Raw genomic sequence first — 21801 nt, forward strand, 5'->3', positions numbered from 1 at the left:
CTCCAGAGCTGGCCTGAGTCCTTCTTGTGTTTAGAGGTGGGAGTGTGAATGAAATACCCACACGCCAAATACCACGCCTGCAATCCCCTCCCCCATAACCCATGCCAGCCCCTTTCCTCCCAAGCACCTGGAAATCAGGCTTTTCCCATCTCCCCACCACTGGGTCTGCACCAGGAACATGAGCTATGTGAACTGACACTTTGTAATTAACACGTCATTGAAACCCCTCCCCCCAGCAGCTGGTGCAGACACAGAGAGGGGTGTTTAAGCCCAAGACCAGGTGAGCTCTGTAGCAGGGACAGGGGCAACTTCCCAGCACAGCACCTGGAGGCCTGGTGTGTGAGCCCCTTCCGGCAACTCACGGAAGCTACTAGATCGCATGCCCTGATTCTCATGGGTGACTTTAATTTTCCTGATATCTGCTGGGAGAGCAATACAGCGGTGCATAGACAATCCAGGAAGTTTTTGGAAAGCGTAGGGGACAATTTCCTGGTGCAAGTGCTAGGGGAGCCAACTAGGGGGAGCGCTTTTCTTGACCTGCTGCTCACAAACCGGGTAGAATTAGTGGGGGAAGCAAAAGTGGATGGGAATCTGGGAGGCAGTGACCATGAGTTGGTTGAGTTCAGGATCCTGACGCAGGGAAGAAAGGTAAGCAGCAGGATACGGACCCTGGACTTCAGGAAAGCAGACTTTGACTCCCTCAGGGAACAGATGGCCAGGATCCCCTGGGGGACTAACATGAAAGGGAAGGGAGTCCAGGAGAGCTGGCTGTATTTCAAGGAATCCCTGTTGAGGTTACAGGGACAAACCATCCCGATGAGTCGAAAGAATAGTAAATATGGCAGGCGACCAGCTTGGCTTAATGGTGAAATCCTAGCGGATCTTAAACATAAAAAAGAAGCTTACAAGAAGTGGAAGGTTGGACATATGACCAGGGAAGAGTATAAAAATATTGCTCGGGCATGTAGGAAAGATATCAGGAGGGCCAAATCGCACCTGGAGCTGCAGCTAGCAAGAGATGTCAAGAGTAACAAGAAGGGTTTCTTCAGGTATGTTGGCAACAAGAAGAAAGCCAAGGAAAGTGTGGGCCCCTTACTGAATGAGGGAGGCAAGCTAGTGACAGAGGATGTGGAAAAAGCTAATGTACTCAATGCTTTTTTTGCCTCTGTTTTCACTAACAAGGTCAGCTCCCAGACTGCTGTGCTGGGCATCACAAAATGGGGAAGAGATGGCCAGCCCTCTGTAGAGATAGAGGTGGTTAGGGACTATTTAGAAAAGCTGGACGTGCACAAGTCCATGGGGCCGGACGAATTGCATCCGAGAGTGCTGAGGGAATTGGCGGCTGTGATTGCAGAGCCCTTGGCCATTATCTTTGAAAACTCGTGGCGAACGGGGGAAGTCCCGGATGACTGGAAAAAGGCTAATGTAGTGCCCATCTTTAAAAAAGGGAAGAAGGAGGATCCTGGGAACTACAGGCCGGTCAGCCTCACCTCAGTCCCTGGAAAAATCATGGAGCAGGTCCTCAAAGAATCAATCCTGAAGCACTTAGAGGAGAGGAAAGTGATCAGGAACAGTCAGCATGGATTCACCAAGGGAAGGTCATGCCTGACTAATCTAATCGCCTTTTATGATGAGATTACTGGTTCTGTGGATGAAGGGAAAGCAGTGGATGTATTGTTTCTTGACTTTAGCAAAGCTTTTGACACGGTCTCCCACAGCATTCTTGTCAGCAAGTTAAGGAAGTATGGGCTGGATGAATGCACTATAAGGTGGGTAGAAAGCTGGCTAGATTGTCGGGCTCAACGGGTAGTGATCAATGGCTCCATGTCTAGTTGGCAGCCGGTGTCAAGTGGAGTGCCCCAGGGGTCGGTCCTGGGGCCCGTTTTGTTCAATATCTTCATAAATGATCTGGAGGATGGTGTGGATTGCACTCTCAGCAAATTTGCGGATGATACTAAACTGGGAGGAGTGGTAGATACGCTGGAGGGGAGGGATAGGATACAGAAGGACCTAGAGAAATTGGAAGATTGGGCCAAAAGAAATCTAACGAGGTTCAATAAGGATAAGTGCAGGGTCCTGCACTTAGGATGGAAGAATCCAATGCACCGCTACAGACTAGGGACCGAATGGCTCGGCAGCAGTTCTGCGGAAAAGGACCTAGGGGTGACAGTGGACGAGAAGCTGGATATGAGTCAGCAGTGTGCCCTTGTTGCCAAGAAGGCCAATGGCATTTTGGGATGTATAAGTAGGGGCATAGCGAGCAGATCGAGGGACGTGATCGTTCCCCTCTATTCGACACTGGTGAGGCCTCATCTGGAGTACTGTGTCCAGTTTTGGGCCCCACACTACAAGAAGGATGTGGATAAATTGGAAAGAGTACAGCGAAGGGCAACAAAAATGATTAGGGGTCTAGAGCACATGACTTATGAGGAGAGGCTGAGGGAGCTGGGATTGTTTAGTCTGCAGAAGAGAAGAATGAGGGGGGATTTGATAGCTGCTTTCAACTACCTGAAAGGGGGTTTCAAAGAGGATGGCTCTAGACTGTTCTCAATGGTAGCAGATGACAGAACGAGGAGTAATGGTCTCAAGTTGCAATGGGGGAGGTTTAGATTGGATATTAAGAAAAACTTTTTCACTAAGAGGGTGGTGAAACACTGGAATGCGTTACCTAGGGAGGTGGTAGAATCTCCTTCCTTAGAGGTTTTTAAGGTCAGGCTTGACAAAGCCCTGGCTAGGATGATTTAACTGGGACTTGGTCCTGCTTTGAGCAGGGGGTTGGACTAGATGACTTCCTGAGGTCCCTTCCAACCCTGATATTCTATGATTCTATGACCTGCTGGGTACTCCTTGTGGAGGGGTTCAACCCCTTGCACTTGCTCTGCGGCTCTCCAATGGGCCATGATGTTACATTCACAGCACACAGAGAAATTAGATAAAAACATCAAAACATTCTAGCTGGAAGGGTGCACTGTCACTTCACTTTATTTCCTAGAATCCAGATTCCTAACGCACAAAAAGCCCAAACCAGAGTGAGACAAAACAGGCTGCTCCCTAACAGAGGCACAATTCATCCCCCCTTCCTTTAGGCTGGCTCTCTGCAGACTGACTTCTAAAACCAGATTGCAGGCTTCCCTGCAGAGCCCCCTCTCGCCTGCAAGCCAGGCTAGGAAAAAAACCTCAGGATTTAATGTGACAGCCTGTAATTTTGACACAGTTTTCAATACACCACAATTGGAACCTCTGGGAAAACCTTTATTCCCTTAAATAGCTGCCCTTGAAATCACAGAGTAATGGAGCTAGTGCAGAGTCCCTCTAGGATGCCCCAGGGGAACACTGTGAGGAAGTAGCCATTTGGGGGGCTCAAAAGTTGTGGCCACGGTTTGTTTAAGTTGTGGGTTTGGTGCAGTCAGTTCACGTACCATACACAAACTCGCAAGGGCTTGCTACTGGATCCCTGCTTTCCAGATGGATGCCCAGCATCTGTTCAAACACACAGAGGAAAAAAACCATGCAAATAATTTCCTAGCACATTTGTGGGATTCAAACGAGTCCCTCTATCACTGGCTGGCAAGTCATCACTTGCAAGGGAGCATTTTCCATGCCTTGTGTTACTTGTCACAAAACTCAGCGAACAATAACTGCCCCGCCTTTAATGCAGAACACATGAACGGGCAGTAAAAGATTGGCCACCAAACTGAACAGTCACAGCTTACAAAGTCAGCCACTGTCTTTTCTTGGTCATGTCCCTCTCCCGCCTTTCGCCGGCTGGTACAAGATCTGCAGCCTTTGAGAGCCCTTTTGGGCAGGTTTGTAACAACTTGGCCCTCGAGAGAAAAGGGGCCGAATTTGAGTGCATGGCATTGCGACCTCGTCACGCCCAGGGTTGCTGCCCCGCTCAAGTTTGCAGCACCCACTGCGGCATGTCAAAATTGCAGTTTCCCCATCCAAAATCCAGTCCGCAAGTGTCTTACAGCCTGGCCCCATTGGAGATAGCCAGCCCCTCCCAGAGCCCAGCGATGCAGCCAGGGAATACAAGGGCTTGTGTGTGTGCAGCTGGCATCCCCAGGGCCACATCCCCATAGGCGCAGCCCACAACCTGCCCTGTGTGGCATGGAGATGTGGCCCTGTGCCCTGCAAAGCGGATCACTGAACCCACTGATGGTGCCACAGCTCCCCCCGGCAGGGCACTGCATGGTCCCGCAGCCTCCTGCAACAGCTTGACCATCCTCTGACTGGCTGCAAAATGAGTTTGGGGGTCTGGGCCCAGTTTCCACAAAACCACACCTGGCAACAACTGCTGGGGGTAGATCTGGGCAGAGAGGCCAGGGAGACTCAACTCCCCTGTCAGCTCTATACAGGGCCGTTGGGGGGCAGGATGCCAGCACAGGGCAGGGGGGAAGTCTGGCTGCTCACCACTGGTTCAGAGTCTGACGGCCCTCTCACCAGCAGCTGGGTCACAGAAGAGGCGAGCAAGAAAGCTGGGCTGTGAATAAAGCACTGGATTGGGACTCAGGAGATCTAGGTTCTATCCCCAGTCCTGTTCAATTCCTGGGGCCCAGATCCTCAAAGTTATTTAGGTACCTAACTCCCATTGAAATCAATGAGAGATAGGTGCCTAAATCTCTCCGTGGATCTGGGCCTTAGTGCCATCTATTTAAGGGAAGTGATATTGCTGCCTGCATCTGAGATGGCTGGTTAGACTGCAAGGGCTCTGGGGCAAGGACTGGCTCTCACACAGACAGAGCCTGGTTGTTGGTGGGTGGGATCGAACCTGGGACCTCTGGAGCTTAGTGCCTGAGCCTCTACTGCATGAGCTAGAAGCCAACTGTCTGCTAGCCAAGGCTGTAGACCAGACCCATTAATCTCGGTAAGTGGTCTCGGTTCCACTAGCTGGGACAGACACCACACCCAGGAGGTGTGTGGGTTACATGTGCAGTGGCTGGCACATCGGAGCCCTGGATCTCAGCCAGGTTCTCCAGGCGCTACAGTAATGAGCTGTTTGGGAGAGGAGGAAGGATACCAGCCTATTAGTGCTGCCAGCTATGGGAGTTATTTGTCATCATCATGGCAAATGCCAAAGAGGGATGTGGCCTCCTTGCAGTTCAAGTTGCCACCTGACTGTTATTCCTGGAGTGCAGCACAGTAAAGGCCTCTCTGCTCTCAGTGCTGACGGGCCTTGCTCAGGCCTGGCTGGCGAGCCAAGAGGTGAGGTCCTGCCCTTTGGGCCACAGCAACCATTGTGAAATCGGCATGCTCCAGCTAGCTTGGGGCTTGCTCCTACGCTAGTTGCCATTCCCAAGCCAGAACATGGACATGCTCCTGAAAGCGCCTCCCTGTCTTCCACCCTGGAATAGCCGAGCAGGGTTAACATGGGTCCCAGGACGGAGATGAAGGCAACACCTGCTGGGACACTGGGGAGAGGGAGAGGCGCTTCTCCATGATAGGGCAGGGAGTGGGGGTGGCGTGCTGCTACAAAGGAGATTTCTGGCCCCAGGCTTCTAGAGGAGCTCCTTGGTGGGGTCTCGGAATTCAGCCGGGGGCAGTGGGTGAGCTGAGTCTGGCAGGCTTAGCTGGGATGGTCTCTTGTGCTGGAGGTGGTGGCGCAGCACTTCCATGGTTCAGCCGTGGTCAGTCACTGGACTTTGGAGAGGGAATGATCCTCGCCCAGCAGGGGACAGTGAGGTGAGATGCTACAGAGTCTGGGCTCTCATTGTGGGGACAGCTGGGGGGCCACAGCCATTGCACGGGGCGCATAAGAATGGTCAGACTGGGTCAGACCAATGGTCCATCTAGCCCAGTATCCCAGCTTCTAACAGTGGCCAATGGCACGTGCTTCAGAGGGAATGAACAGACCAGGACACCTATCTCCTGTTGTCCAGGCCCAGCTTCTGGCAGTCAGAGGCTTAGGGACACCCAGAGCAGGACCCCTCTTGGCTAATAGCTATTGATAGACCTATTCTCCAGGCACTTATCTAGTTTGTTTTTGAACCCAGTTATACTTTTGGCCTTCATAACATCCCACGGCAGGGAGTTCCACCAGTTAACTGTGTGTTGTGTGAAGAAATGCTTCCTTAGGTTTGTTTTATACCTACTGCCTATTACTTTCATTGGGTGACCCCACTTTCTCCAAACCAGTCATAATTTTATAGCCTTCTATCGTAGTCCCCACCCCCACCCCCCGGGTGGCCATGCCAGGGATTTATATCATGGCATCAGGATATTTTCAGAACATGAAACTTGGGGAGAAGCAATCGCTCCCAGCCCCGGACTCAGCTAACTGACCCGCTCCTCTTCGAACAGCAGGCTGGGGGCCCCCAGGCTCCCAGCCACCGGGCCCGGGGGGGCGCTCCCGGAACCCTGCTGGGAGCAGCAATGCGGGGGGAGGGTGCATTAACACACACAGGGACAAAAGGGCTGCCTTGGGCTCATGTCCCTTTCATAGAATCATAGAATATCAGGGTTGGAAGGGACCTCAGGAGGTCATCTAGTCCAACCCCCTGCTCAAAGCAGGACCAACACCAACTAAATCATCCCAGCCAGGGCTTTGTCAAGCTGGGCCTTAAAAACCTCTAACGAAGGAGATTCCACCACCTCCCTAGGTAACACATTCCAGTGCTTCACCACCCTCCGAGTGAAAAAGTTTTTCCTAATATCCAACCTAAACCTCCCCCACTGAAACTTGAGACCATTACTCCTTGTTCTGTCATCTGCTACCACTGAGAACAGTCTAGATTCAGCCTCTTTGAAACCCCCTTTCAGGTAGTTGAAAGCAGCTATCAAATCCCCCCTCATTCTTCTCCTCCTCAGACTAAACAATCCCAGTTCCCTCAGTCTCTCCTCATAAGTCGTGTGTTCCAGTCCCCTAATCATTTTTGTTGCCCTCCGCTGGACTCTTTCCAATTTTTCCACATCCTTCTTGTAGTGTAGGGCCCAAAACTGGACACAGTACTCCAGATGAGGCCTCACCAATGTCGAATAGAGGGGAACGATCACATTCCTCTATCTGCTGGCAATGCCCCTACTTATACAGCCCAAAATGCCATTGGCCTTCTTGGCAACAAGAGCACACTGTTGACTCATATCCAGCTTCTCGTCCACGGTAACCCCCAGGTCCTTTTCTGCAGAACTGCTGCCTAGCCATTCGGTCCCTAGTCTGTAGCGGTGCATGGGATTCTTCTGTCCTAAGTGCAGGACTCTGCACTTGTCCTTGTTGAACCTCATCAGATTTCTTTTGGCCCAATCCTCTAATTTGTCTAGGTCCCTCTATATCCTATCCCTACCCTTCAGTCTATCTACCTCTCCTCCCAGTTTAGTGTCCTCTGCAAACTTGCTGAGGGTGCAATCCACACCATCCTCCAGATCATTTATGAAGATATTGAAAAAAACCAGCCCCAGGACCGACCCTTGGGGCACTCCGCTTGATACTGGCTGCCAACTAGACACGGAGCCATTGATCACTACCCGTTGAGCCCGACAATCTAACCAACTTTCTATCCGCGTGATAGTCCATTCATCCAGCCCATACTTCTTTAACTTGCTGGCAAAAATACTGTGGGAGACCGTGTCAAAGGCTTTGCTAAAATCAAGGAACAACACGTCCACTGCTTTCCCCTCATCCACAGAGCCAGTTATCTCGTCATAGAAGGCAATTAGATTAGTCAGGCATGACTTGCCCTTGGTGAATGCCTGCTGACTGTTCCTGATCACTTTCCTCTCCTCTAAGTGCTTCAGAATTGATTCCTTGAGGACCTGCTCCATGATTTTTCCAGGGACTGAGGTGCAGCTGACTGGCCTGTAGTTCCCAGGATCCTCCTTCTTCCCTTTTTTAAAGATGGGCTCTACATTAGCCTTTTTCCGGTCATCCGGGACTTCCCCCGATCACCATGAGTTTTCAAAGATAATGGCCAATGACTCTGCAATCACATCCGCCAACTCCTTTAGCACCCTCGGATGCAGCGCATCCAGCCCCATGGACTTGTGCTCGTCCAGCTTTTCTAAATAGTCCCAAACCAATTCTTTCTCCACAGAGGGCTGGTCACCTCCTCCCCATGCTGTGCTGCCCAGTGCAGTAGTCTGGGAGCTGATCTTGTTCGTGAAGACAGAGGCAAAAAAAAGTACATTAGCTTTTCCACATCCTCTGTCACTAGGTTGCCTCCTCCATTCAGTAAGGGGCCCACACTTTCCTTGACTTTCTTCTTGTTGCTAACATACCTGAAGAAACCCTTTTTGTTACTCTCAACATCTCTTGCTAGCTGCAACTCCACGTGTGATTTGGCCTTCCTGATTTCACACCTGCATGCCCAAGCAATATCGTTATACTCTTCCCTGGTCATTTGTCCAATATTCCACTTCTTGTAAGCTTCTTTTTTGTGTTTAAGATCAGCAAGGATTTCACTGTTAAGCCAAGCTGGTTGCCTGCCATATTTACTATTCTTTCAACATATCGGGATGGTTTGTTCCTGTAACCTCATAAGGATTCTTTAAAATACAGCCCGCTCTCCTGGACTCCTTTCCCCCTCATATTGTTCTCCCAGGGGATCCTGCCCATCAGTTCCCTGAGGGAGTTAAGGTCTGCATCTCTGAAGTCCAGGATCCATATTCTGCTGCTCTCCTTTCTTCCCTGTGTCAGGATCCTGAACTCGACCATCTCATGGTCACTGCCTCCCAGATTCCCATCCACTTTTGCTTCCCCTACTAATTCTTCCCAGTTTGTGAGCAGCAGGTCAAGAAGAGCTCTGCCCCTAATTGGTTCCTCCAGCACTTGCACCAGGAAATTGTCCCCTACACTTTCCAAAGGTCCTGCTCCCTCCCTGCCGGCCCCCTTCAGAGCCATATGGGGGGGCAGCCCAGCGCACCCTCCCCCCATGGGGCCCTCTTCCCAAGGGGCTGGAAAAGCCAAGAGCTACACCTACCCCCTTTGCGGGCACTGAAGAGGCCGCGGTCGCTTTTCACAAGGGCTGAGTTACCCCTCACCGGCTGCAATTCCTGTCAGGCTGCGAGGCCAGGGTAGCATCACCCTGCCCGGGAGGGGCGGAAGCTCATGGTCAGAGCTTCCCCGGCCCCAGACCGGGACAAGGCGGGGTGCCGACAAGCTGCCATGCCAGGGGTGGGGCAGTGCCGCTCTCCCCTGGGCTGGCATCACTGCTCGGGGCACAGCAGGGTGGGGATAGGGTGGCACGGGACAGGGCTGGTTGGCACCGGGATGCAATGGCGCCTGGAGACATGCTGGCATCGGGAGACGGGGCCGGGAGGTGGCCCAGAGCTGGCTGGGTGCCGCCCTGACCTGATGGCACCGCGCGTCCAGGCCCTGGGCTCAGCACGGTTGTGACGGGGCTGCGGGCTGGTGAAGCAGCGGGGACAACGGTGTCCAACCCGCCGGGCGCTGTGTGAAGCTGGCGGCTGGCCCTGGCTCTGGGGGTTGGCCCCAGGATCGGAGGTGCCTGGGATCCGGCTCCACTCTCCAGGCAGAGTTCCCGGCTGGGCTCCTCCACCGCAGCTGGGGAGCCGCAGGGGGTCATTTCAGTGCTGAGGAGCCAGCAAACTTCCTCCCTTCACCTCCTTCTTCTCCGCTGGGCCGTAAATCACAGGGGGCGACCGCGCTGTCCCGCCCACCCTGCTCCAGGCGCTGAATTCCAGCAGCTGAGAGCCCCAGCTCAGGCACGGGGCCGTAATTAGCCTCCTTGTTCGCGAGTTTGTTCAGATTCCCCCAGGAGCCACTTCCCCCGCAAGCCCTTAGCCCGGCTCTTCCCAGCGAGGGCCCTGAGCTCCGCTCCCCCAGCTCCCTCCAGCCCCACAACCCCGGCCACCAAGCAAAGGACCAAAGTCCCCCGCGTCAGCTCCACGCCAGTCCGCCGTCCGGGCAGCTCCAGCGCACCCACCCTGTCGCTGCCCGGCTCTCTGGAGACGGTGGAACCTGCTGGGTGCCCCACTGCACGGTGCTCCGGACGTGGGTGCCCCTCTGCCCATGCAGTGTCCCCAGGGCCTGTGAGAAGCCAGGAGCCAGGGCTGGAGGGGTTTGTCCCAGCGCAAGGAGGTGGAAGGGAGCAGCCACCATGCCCCCTACGTGGTGGCGATCGTAGCCACTCCGGGAAGCAGGGCTGCCCCTGGGAAGCGGCCTGCAGGGCTGGGGACCGTGGGAAGGCCGATGCCGCCCACGGGCCAGAGTCAGGGGCCAGGGTTCAACCGCAACGCTGCAGAAGAGGCCTGGCCACGCAGGGCTGGAGAACGAAGGGGACAAGACAGAGCGTCAGGCGACTCCCTTAGCAACACGCCCCCCCCTTCTCTGCCTTGGCTCCCCCATCGCTCAGTTTCTCCTCCAGCCGGCGGCGAACTGGAGAACTGCCGGGAGATCAGTCAGCCCAGAACTCCCCTGACCGGGGGGGATCAGACCGCGCAGGTGTTGCAGGGCGGCACTGGGACCGCCCCTCGCAGAGGTCTGAGCCGGCGGGACTCATCTGAGTAGGGAAGGAAATAGACTTCTAGGATCGAGGCTGGCACAACTGATAAAGAGAGCTTTAAACTAGGAATTGGGGGGAGATGGATGGGAGATGTCCAGGAAATCTCCACGCCAGATTTTAGCATTGAGAGGGAAGAAGACGAAGTAAGAAAGGATACAGCCGTGGGTAGGAGAATGTCTATAAGGAGCGAGGGTGGTGTGGATACTAGTCTAATAGGTTATACTGGCTGTAGAATGACTGTGCCTAATAGGGTACAAAATGTGAGCGAGGCCAAACAGCAAAAATTAAGATGTTTATACACCAATGCGAGGAGCCTAGGTAACAAAATGGAGGAACTAGAGCTACTGGTGCAGGAAGTGAAACCAGATATTATAGGGATAACAGAAACATGGTGGAATAGTAGTCATGACTGGACTACAGGTATTGAAGGGTATGTGCTGTTTAGGAAAGACAGAAACAAAGGTAAAGGTGGTGGAGTAGCATTGTATATCAATGATGAGGTAGAATGTAAAGAAATAAGAAGCGATGCAATGGATAAGACAGAATCCGTCTGGGCAAAAATTACATAGGGGAAGAAAACTAGTAAAGCCTCTCCTACGATAGTGCTTGGGGTGTGCTATAGACCTCCGGGATCTAATTTGGATATGGATAGAGCCCTTTTTAATGTCTTTAATAAAGTAAATACTAATGGAAACTGCGTGATCATGAAAAGAAAAGGAGTACCCGTGGCACCTTAGAGACTAACAAATTTATTAGAGCATAAGCTTTCGTGAGCTACAGCTCACTTCATCGGATGCATTTTAAATGTATTCATCATTTTACATTTATTTATCATTTTAAATGATGTAAAATGCATCCGATGAAGTGAGCTGTAGCTCACGAAAGCTTATGACTGGGACTGCACCATGCTGCCCCCACCCTGAGCACTGGCTCCACAGCTCGCATTGGCTAGGAACCATGGCCAATGGAAGCTGCAGGAGCGGTACCTGCGGGCAGGGACAGCGCGCAGAGGCCCCTGGCTGCCCCTCCACCTCAGAGCCAGAGGGACATGTCACCGTTTCCCAGGAGCTGCCTGAGGTCAGCACTACCTGGAGACTGCAAACTCCCTCCCGAAGCCTGCACCCCACACTCCCTGCATCCCAACCCCCTACCCCAGCCCAGAGCCCCCAGCCCACATCCTGAACCCCTCATTTCTGGCCCCACTCCAAGCCTCAGCCTGGAGCCCCCTCCCATACTCCTAACCCCTCAGCCTCCCTGCCTAGCCCAGAGCCCCCTCCTGCACCTCCACCCTCTCATCCCCATCCCCACCCCAGAGCCCGCACCACCAGCTGGAGTCCTCACCCCCTCCCACACCCCAACCCCCTCCCCCAGCCAGGTGAAAATGAATGAATGAGCAAGGTTGGTGGAGAGCGAGCAATGGATGGAGAGGGGATGGATGGGGACCGGGCCTCGGGGAAGTGGGAGGGCAGGGCCTCGGGGAAGGGGTGTTCGGTTTTCTGCGATTAGAAAGTTGGCAACCCTCGCCCAGTCACTGGTGTTTGACTTAAGCATCTTCCAGCAAGAGAGTGGGGCTGGCTCCACTCAGTAAGAGCTGGAGATCCAGGCCCCCTGGACAAGCAAACGACTCACCCGACCCCTCACCACACAACCACGCCAGCTGCCATCAGGTCATTCCTGGTTTTATTCACCCCCCTGCACATACAGCATGACAAGGAGCTCTGCGTGGCCCGGGGTGCATGCTCCAGGCAGGCCAGGCTCAGCGGAGTCGCTAGCATTATGTGCAGAGGACTTGGAAGAGGCCGCAAAGTTTGGCCCGCCAGGATCGCCTTGTCTGATTGACCCTGCAGCACCTCCCTTTGGTGCTTAGGGGGACTGCAGGTGAGCAGGGCAGGGAACGTCCTCATTCAGTGGCTCCCCTTGGGAATGAGCATGCACATGGAGGAAATTCAAACAATGGTGGCAGCTTTTCTATAGCCTTGAAATTATCCCCTCCCTGCCCCTCTTCAGTCTGGCCTGGAACAGCTGCATGTCATTGGTGGAGTAAGTGGCCCTGGCTCCCACCAGCCCAGCCCTGTGTTGACCTATCACCCAGTCCCATGCATAAACTTAACTTGCTATAAGTGTCGAGACCCGTGTGGTACAAGGTGGTAGCTTTGTAAAGCTATTAGATTGAAACATGGTTGGTGACCACAAATAATTGGGAGTTTTAGGCTTTGCCTGTCTCCATGGGAAAGGTTACATTTTTGTCATGCAAAAGCTGGGATTTTAGCTAATGTGCTTCCAGCCTGAGAACGTAATCCCAGGTTGCAAATTCTGGTTTCTGCAAGACCCGCTTTTGCAATCAGGGGGTCTTGGAGTCTGGCAGTTTGGTAACCTGGTGGTACCTAGACAGTTTGACTGTACAGCTGTATAGGGATTGTTAAGAAATGATCAGTGCAAATTATTAATGTTAATGATCAGCAGTTTGGTTGTGGACACTAGGAATGCCGCGTATGGATAATGGACAGGGACAAACCTTAGCTGGCCACAGAGAGGGACTGAATTTGGATATGTAGCCCAGTAGTTACAGAAAGGATGGGTCTAAAAAATCTAGTTGAAGTCATGACATTTCAGGTTCTTTGGGCTCCTGATTCAGGGCTTCTGAGGTGCTTCATTTCCCATTCATCTCGTTATTGCATCCGAGTTGTTAAGTGTAAGTGTGCTACCTTAGGGCTTGAAAGCCATGGAGCTTTGTGCTCTTTAGTTATAACAAGGCGCATGCTCCTTGGGGGTCTAACTAATTGTGTCCTCTGTTGTGAACTGAGCCAGAACCCTAGCCCAGTTTGGTAAGGACCTGTGCTCATCACTACATCCCTGGTGCGGGGTCAATCCACAAACATTCTAAGTGTGAGAAATTGACAGCCTGGTTCTCACATGGGGACAGGACGTGACAGTCACAGAGGCCTGGTTGTATCACTGGCTGCTGGCATCTATTGGCTGCCCCCAGCCTCTCCTGCCCTCCTCACAACCCTTGCAGTCATGGCCCGGAGGAGGCCAGCCCAGCCCGCAGGAGCTGCTACCAAACTTCTCTGGACGATCTTGGCCCAGAAGGTAAGTGAGCTGGGGCTGGAAGACTAATTCCACCGAGAGCCTTGGGAGGAAGGGAAAAGTTGGCACAGTGTCTCTGTCTCTACTGGTATCTCCGATCAGCCGTGAAAGGAGCCGTAAATTGCACCAGCAACTTGGGCTATGGGCCCACTAGGGCTCAGACCCACTGTGTGCATCGGGGGGATGAACAACAGGGCAGAGCGGGGGGATGTCTCACTGTTCCTCCCTGGGGCATTTGCGTTGAAGCATTTGCAGTGCATTTCTCTCAGTGCACCCTTCCAGCTGCTGCTCTGTGTCCCAGGGCCGCTCGCTCTGAATGGGGTGATCTTGGCCTTACAGCCAGCCCCACTCACAGTGATTAGGAGGGGCCGTGGCATGTGTCAGAGTCAGCCGGACGCATGGAGCCCCTGCTGCTGATTGTCTTGGAGTGTGACCAGCTTTGGACCCATCACCACCCGTCTTGGAGGCAGCAAAGCGTTTGCAGGCTGGGGGCGAGCGAGGGGCCCACTGGGCCAACTCAGCCAGGAGCACCCTGGCAGCCAGCTCCAGCTTCCTCCTCCGGGCTTGGGATGCTCCGCACACGCCAGCTGCCTCATTAGTGACACCCAGGCCGGGCATGTCTCCGAGTCCGTCGAGCCTCGCCCTGGCACTCTGGAGGTCGAAAGTCATCTGTGGGGCATTGATGGGCCATTGCTGCCTTGCTGGCCCCTCTGGACAGCTCCGTGGACCCTGCCAGTGGCAAGTCACCTGATCAAGTGTGGAGGGGCCCCGGTCACAGCCAGCTCTGCCTTCCCATCTGCCAAGCCCCCAGGGGCTGCTCCCAGCCGGCGCGGCTAGCTCATGCTGCTGGATGAAAGGCTGCTTGCTGCACAGGGTGGAGAGGGAACAGCAGGGTTAGAATTCAACCAACGGTCTCAGCTCCGGGCCCGATCCTGCAAGCGAGGGGTGGGGAGGCCCCTTGCGTTGCAGGATTGGGCCCACACAGTAGCACTGTAACTATAGGGGGTGGCTAGATCGGGGGTAAAGGGGTAATAAAATCCTGCAAGCAGGGGAAAGGGTAAAACGCAGGTGCTGGCGCTTCATTCCAGCTCTGCGGGGGACAACACAGACCAGGAAGGTCTGAAGGAGCTAACTGGAGCTGTGTCTGGGTGGGGGTGGCATTTCCCCCCTGCAGCACTGCACTCTTCCTTCAGTTGATGTAAACTCCCGAGTGCTGCAGTGATACACCCAAGTGCCCGTTCCTCTCTGGCCTCCAGCTTCCCTGTGGCAATGAGTTCCACAGCTCACACACGAAGAGCTCAGCTCTATGAAAGTGTCTCATACACCAGCGGTTCTCAACAGAGGGGCCATAAACCCTTTCAGGGGAGCTGCGGGGCCTTGCAGCTAAAACCCAGAGCGTGAGCCCCAGCACCTCCCGCAGGGCTGAAGCCAGGAGCTGCGGGGTTGAAGCTCTGATCCCCGGTGCCCCCTGAGGGGCTGAAGCCAGGTGAAGCAGGGCTGAATTCTGGAGCCCCAAGCCCCGGTGCTCCCCATGGGGCAGAAGCCCTGAGACAATGGGCAGAGTTGAGGTTCCCATTTGGTCTGATTATTAGGGTGGTGTTGCCCCCCCCAAAAAAACTACAATGCAATGCGAAGCATTCTGGAAACTCCCACCCCATGTGTCTCAATCGGCCCCCCAGGGACGGACCCCGCTTCTCCATGTTTCTCACGCACTGTCCTGTTCATTTGGGGGCAGCAGCACCACCCTAATAATGAGACCAAAATGGGAATGAAGAGAGAGGAGCAACCCCCTGTGGGGAGGCCCTGGGAGCAGGCAGGGGGCAGTTCCCCACCCTGGCACACAGTCCCCTTTAGCATTCAGATGGCAACATTGCCAAGCCCACTCTGCCCACAGTAACCCTGCAGGTGAATGCTGCTGATGGGGCCCACCAGGAGAGTGTGGGGATGGGCCAGGGAACATTCGGGATGTCAGGAATGAGCCAGGGAAAGGTGAGCACCATGGGTGTGTATTGCACAAACATAACACAACACATACCACAGCAAGCAACAACAATCGAGAAACAGCAGCAGGAGCTGTTCCCAGAGTCTGTCTAACGGGGTGCTGGATCCTAGCCCAGACTGCCGCCAGAGCCCATTCCAGGTGAGCAGAGAGATCCAGTCCGGGTTAGTCACCTGGGCTGCCCTAACTGCAGATCCCACTGGCTAAGCCCCCCACCCCTGCCCCGTTACAGGTGCAGAGTTTGTGCTGCCAGAAGAGCATTCTGGAGTTGAGTGGAAGTGATGGAAATGAGCCAGCTGGCAGAACCAAATCTGCTTCCTAGTGGCAGAGGGGGCAGACACACATCAGGAGGTGGTGTAACCCATGAAGTGAAGTTCACTGGTAGGTATCTCGCCCACAGACCTCGAGGTACCAGCAGGCTAGCTCACAGCCCCAGCTGGTACCCGTTGCAGGATCTGGCACCGAGACCAACTGTTCCCAATGGCCGAGTCCTGACGCGACCAATCAGCTCCCACCTGCTTTGTGACAGGAAGTGGCGAGCTCTATCCCAGGGGTCAGCTGGCACCCGGAGGGCTAGTGCAGGAGCCCACTGCACTCAGAGATCTGGGGTCCCAAAGGTGATACGAGCTTGGCGGCTTCTGCTTGACCCTGGCAGATGTTTGTCCGTATCACAAAACCCCTGCAAGAGTGCGGAGCAGACCCTGGTGCTCATGAGGCCTGGGCTGGAAGAGCTGGGGAGCTGCTGCAGATGAGGGTTGTGGGGTAACAGCGGAGTTGGGGGGGACCGGACTGGACAGATGGGCACTGAAGTGCACCAGCAGAGCTGTGCGTGCGGAATCTCACACTTGTCCACGCTGCGCCCGGCAGGAGCCAGAGCTCCGAGTTCCTCACTTCGCTAAGTTACCGCAGAACAAAACTCAGCCTCTCCTGATGCGTCAACGCAGAGAGCCGGTGGCCAACAGCTGGCAGAGGGCAATGAGGTAGCAAGAAGCAGAGCGATTCCACGCATGGGGCCAGACCTCAACTGTCCCCGCTCCCAGCCTCTCCAGCCCAGGGCCTCCCACTCCACGGGTCTCCTGTTAGTCACTCACTAGCCCGCGTCTGTTTCACAAGGACAAGGACAGACACGCGCCCACCGGCTCCTCGCACACTGACCCGGTGAAGCTGACTCGCGACTCACCGTCAGCAGCACCTCCTGGTTATCGGCCAGAGCCTGCTTGGCTAAGTAGCGCTCTCGCTTGATCGTCAGCTCCAGCGACCCTGGGACATCGGGCACCAGCCAGTCGATAAGGCGCAGGAAGAAAAAGACAACGTGCTGGTGGGGGAGGCAAGGACAAACAGACAGAAAGTGAGAAGCAGGGACAGACGGACAAAGAGAGAGGCAGGGAGGATAAAGCCACATGGAAAACAAGAAGAAAGGACAAGGTTCAGAGAGGCTCTATTCGCAATGGCCCAGCTGTCTCTACTGTTAGTCCTGGCCAGAGGGGAAGGCTGGCCCAGTGGTTAGGGCCCGAACTTGGCACTTAGCCTTTTGGGGCATCAGGGAGTCATGAGGACAGACACATTGACAACCATGTGGGGCTCAGGTACTAGAGTCCAGGGGCTCTGACAGCTACGCAGATCCCAGCCCTACAGCAAAGGAGGGCCGTCCACCCAGCCCCACAGAGAGCAGCCGCTCGCCTCCAGCCCACAGGCTGCAAGCCACTGGCTTATTCACTGAGACTGTTTTAAGCAGTAGGCAGGGTGCTGAATGTGGCCTGGTCCCAGCCCTGCCTTTCAAGCCACACTGGGCACTGTCCATCCCCTCCCTTTGATTCCCAAGCGTCTGGCCCAGCCCAGGTCAGAATCACTCCCAGTCGATGTCTGGCCACCTTCAACACCCCCAGGTTTACCCTCCAACCAAAACTCTGCATTCCCAGACCTGGGAGCTTCATACCAAATCGCCAGGGGCAGGGAGTGTCTGTTGGCTCCTAATGCTACGGTCACACACATAACAATAACGGGGCCTCTCGCCAGAGTCCCGGAGCCTCTGCTCCAGCTGGGCTTGGATACGCAGCACCGATTCATCGTCCAAGTGTGTCATGGACAGTCATGAAAGTCCTCCAGATGGGGGTGCTGTACAGCCGGCCTCCCTGGCATGGTCCCTGCGTCTCTGGAGGGAGCCAAGGAGGGCTGAAAGTCAGGTGACAATGCCAAATAGTTGGAATGGGGCAGGAAAGAAATTTTTTGGTCCTTGGAAAGGATCCACAGCTCAGGTCTGGTTCGTGCTGGGGTCTCGGGGTGAGGTTGGTGTGTTCACACTAGCAACGCTCCCCCCCACCCGGAGGTTTCTGATCCACTTGGAAAGAAATAAGCCAGGGTGATGGGCATGGTCCAGGACCCTAAAGCGACCCAGCAGAGAAGAAGGGGCAGCCCAGCCGCTCCCCGCCTCGCTCTCAGCTCCCCGGCCTGGCCTGGGTCCAGTCCGGTGGGCAGGGGCTCTGAGCGGCACAGGGGCCGGTGGGAGGATCGCCGAGCCCACGCCTGCACGGCGCTGGCCGAGGCTCACCTCGAAAGCGATGATAAAGCTCAGGCGGATGGCCAGCAGCTTCCAGTAGAAGAGGGTGTAGTTCCCATTGGCATCCCGGAAGGCTTTGTACCTGGATGGAGGGGCAGCAGCTTAGGGGGGGTGGCTCAGTCCCCCACTCGTGAGCCTCACTTTGGTGGGTGAGGCGAGAAAAAGTTACTAGACTGACAGCCCTGGCAGCTCCCACACTCCAACCCCCCCAAACTACAGCCCCCCAGGGTCAGGCCCCACGGCCCAGTCAGCCCAGGGTCCATGCTGACCTGCCAGTGAGTGGCCAGCCGGTGCCAAGGGCGGGCGGAGCCTTCCTGGCAGCTGCCCTTTGGGAACTGGATGGAGACCCAGCAACCGCATCTCACACAAGCCCCTGAACCACTGCCCCTGCTACCAGCCCCAGCTTCATTGCACCCAGTGACCCGGCGGTGAACGGCTCCAAGCCCAGACTCAGGGAAGCCTCTGAAAATGGCCTTGGTTCTGCTCAGCTGGGGAGAGGAAGGGTCTTAACAGCAGCTTCCCATCACCCTCCTCCCTCGCCCGCTCCCCAGCCCCCTGGGCTGTCCCTCCCCTTTCCCCATTGCCCCCTCCCCCCACCTCCTCCATCCTCCCTTCTCCCCCATTGCCCCTCCCACCAACTCCCTGTGCCTGGCACCTGCACAGGGTGTGGTTGCCGGTGGCCACGTAGCGTGGCGGGGAGTAGGCCAAGGAGAAGTTGACGTAGCCCTGCAGCTGGCTCTCATGCTCGTACTGGTAGAGGAGCCGGGGCAGGAAGTCCGAGGTGAAGGCAATGAGGAAGGCCTGAGCGAGCGAAGGACGGGGGTCAATGGCGAGACATCCGGGACGTCCCCCGGTCCCCCCTCCCCAGGCGTGAGAACAGCTGAGCCAGGGTTCCCCACCGTGGAGCGCACGGGGCTGCCACAGGAGGGGTTGGAGGCTCGGGCCACAGGCTGCCCTGCTGGGAGCAATGAAGGAGAGAAACGTGGCTGGCGGGGGGGGAGAGCAGCCAAGTCAATGCAGGGTTTCAGGGACCACATAGAGATGGCGACCTGGAAGGGACCTCGAGAGACCATCTAGTCCAGTCTCCTGCCCTGAGGCAGGACTAAGTATCTTCTAGACCAGCCCGGGCAGGTGTTTGTCTAACCTGCTCTTTAAAACCACCACTGACCGAGATTTCCCATCATCCTGCGGTAACTTGTTCCAGTGCGTAACTGCCCTGACAATGAGGGAGTTTTTCCTAATGTCTGATCTGAACCTCCCTTGCTGCAATTTAAGCCCGTTGCCTCTTGTCCTGTCCTCAGAGGTTAACGAGAACAATTTATCACCCTCCTCCTTGTACCAACCTTTTATGTGCTTGAAAACTGTTATGTCCCCTCTCGGTCTTCTCTTCCCCAGACTAAACAAACCCAGTTTTTTCAATTGTCCCTCATAGCTCATGTTTTCTAGACCTTTAATCATTTATGTAGTTCTTCTCTGGACTTTCTCCAATCTGTCCACATCTTTCCTGAAATGTGGCACCCAGAATTGGACACAATATTCCAATTGAGGTCATATAAACATGGAGTAGAGCAGAAGAATGACTTCTCGTGTCTTACTTACAGTATTCCTGCTTATACATCCCAGAATGATGTTTGCTTTTTTTGCAACAGCGTTACACAGTTGACTCATATTTAGCTTGTGATCCACTCTGACCCCCAGATCCCTTTCTGCAGTACTCTTTCCTACACAGTCATTTCCCTTTGTGTATTTGTACAACTGATTGTTCCTTCCTAAGTGGAGTACTTTGCATTTGTCCTCATTGAATTTCATCCTATTTACTTCAGATCATTTGTCCAGATCATTTCGAATTTTAATCCTATCCTCCAAAGCACTTGCAACTCCTCCCAGCTTGGTATTGTCCACAAACGTTATAAGTGCACTCTCTGTGCCATTATCTAAATCATTGATGAAGATATTGAACAGAATCAGGTTCAGAACCGATCCCTGTGGGACCCCACTCGTTATGCCCTTCCAGCATGATTGTGAACCACTGATAATTCCTCTCTGGGAACAGTTTTGTAACCAGTTATGCGCCCACTTTATAGTAGCTTCACCTAGGCAATATTACTCTAGTTTGTTTATGAGACGGTCACATGAGACAGTATCAAAAGCCTAACTAAAGTCGAGCTACACCACATCTACTGCTTCCCCCAACCCACAAAGCTTGTTATCCTGTCAAAGAACATTGTCTCTCAAGTCACCTAAGACCAGCTGGAAAGTGTCAGGTGGCAGAGATCAGAGAAGGGAATTGGGAGCCATAGGGAGACATGTGGGACCCAGGATGGGTGCCACAGGGCGCACTTCCGACCCCCGGCCCCTAGAGAAGCACCAAGGGCAGGGAAAGCTGGGGCACATGGTATCCTGCTCTGGCAACCTTCTGTCTTCAGAGCCCATCCCCAAGGCAGTCAGGGCACAATCCACCCTCACCTTCACTGGGGGCACCACTCCTTTAGCAGCTGGGCTTTGTCCAGTGCTCTGGGGCCCCTGCAGAGTCCTTGTGCTACGTCAGTAACACTAGTGGGTGATTAGTGTACGAAGGGCCCTGTATGCGTGGCGCCCACCCCACGCAGCTCCTGCCAGGGACATGCCGGGGCAGGCAGCCAGCAGAGGCAGCTGGGCGAGAGGGAGTAAGGAGGGTGCCAGGGAAGCAGCAGGAGGCTGCTTCAAGCAGGGGGCAGTGGGAATGTAGGCAGGGAGCCAGCAGGGCATGGGACGGGCAGGGTGAGTCGGGAGAGGACCCGATATTGGATTGTTCCAGGCCTGCTCAGTGCCTGGCCTGGGGATGCTGTGGCTGGGAACAGCCTCCGAGGAGCCGGCTCTGCACTCACGTTGACGACGACGGAGATCTGAGCCAGGACCTCCAGGATGAGGAACCAGACCCCGATGTCCTGGGTGCGGTAGGCCACCGGGCGCCGGTACTCACACACGAACTTCTGGGCGTCCAGGCGGATCTCCACCCAGTTATTGAGCAGGGCAAAGAGCGGGGCCAGCGGGAAGGCAGCCACGAAGATCGTGATGAACCCGAACTGCAGCACTGCAAGCCCAAGGGAGCAAGGAGTGAGGCGGCCGCTCAGCCGGGGTCTGCTCCCCCATCGCCAGCAGGATCCCATGAAGCGCTGGGACTGGAGTACCTGGGTGTGCCCCTCCGCAGCCGGCACTTCTGCCCCACTCCCTACAGCGCCCCCTGCTGCAAATGGCTGGGAGCTCCCCCAGCCAGCACTCTCTATAGAATGAATAGCTTTTAGTTATCAATCAAACACCTTTCAGGCCTGGCCCTGGCTCTCCCTCCAGCAGCAGGGCTGGGTATACAGCTCCCCGCATTAAGGCTGAAGCTCCAGCGACCTGCGGTCTGGGATTTCCACGCAGGCCGAGCCAGAGTCGCTGGGCACCAGCTGCCAGCGCGTCTCCTAACCCGGCCAGCTGCGCCCCTCGCTCACCCATCTCCAGGTACTCTTCAAAGAGCCCCTCGCACTCGATCAGCTCGTAGTTCTCTTCCCAGCGCGGGGGCTCCTGGCTGATCTGCGTGCCCCGCACCCTGGCCAGCTTGCGCTTCTGCTGCCAGGCCTTCAGCTTGCTGCAGAGAGGGGAGAATCCATGGGCTGGTTCTAGGCGTGTGTGTGTGGAGGGTGGGGGCTGTTTTTATACCAGCCAGAGGGAGTGAG

At 55.0% G+C, this 21801-nt stretch overlaps 1 protein-coding gene across 1 annotated transcript in view; it reads right to left on the reverse strand.

Moving 5' to 3' along the window:
• Positions 1-12124: 12124 nt before the first annotated feature.
• The window catches only part of LOC119845046 (anoctamin-7-like), a 31399-nt gene continuing 21722 nt past the window's right edge, over positions 12125-21801 (reverse strand). The window contains exons 18-23 of the mRNA XM_038376781.2: positions 21577-21713; positions 20968-21173; positions 18756-18901; positions 18092-18182; positions 16724-16858; positions 12125-14409 (exon numbers count right to left, since the gene is read on the reverse strand). Coding sequence (XP_038232709.1) covers positions 14383-14409; positions 16724-16858; positions 18092-18182; positions 18756-18901; positions 20968-21173; positions 21577-21713 — 742 coding nt within the window. The 3' untranslated portion in view covers positions 12125-14382. The remainder of the gene's footprint in view (positions 14410-16723; positions 16859-18091; positions 18183-18755; positions 18902-20967; positions 21174-21576; positions 21714-21801) is intronic.

The sequence above is a fragment of the Dermochelys coriacea genome, chromosome 18 (assembly GCF_009764565.3).
Source record: "Dermochelys coriacea isolate rDerCor1 chromosome 18, rDerCor1.pri.v4, whole genome shotgun sequence".
In the NCBI taxonomy this organism is placed as follows: Eukaryota; Metazoa; Chordata; order Testudines; family Dermochelyidae; genus Dermochelys; species Dermochelys coriacea.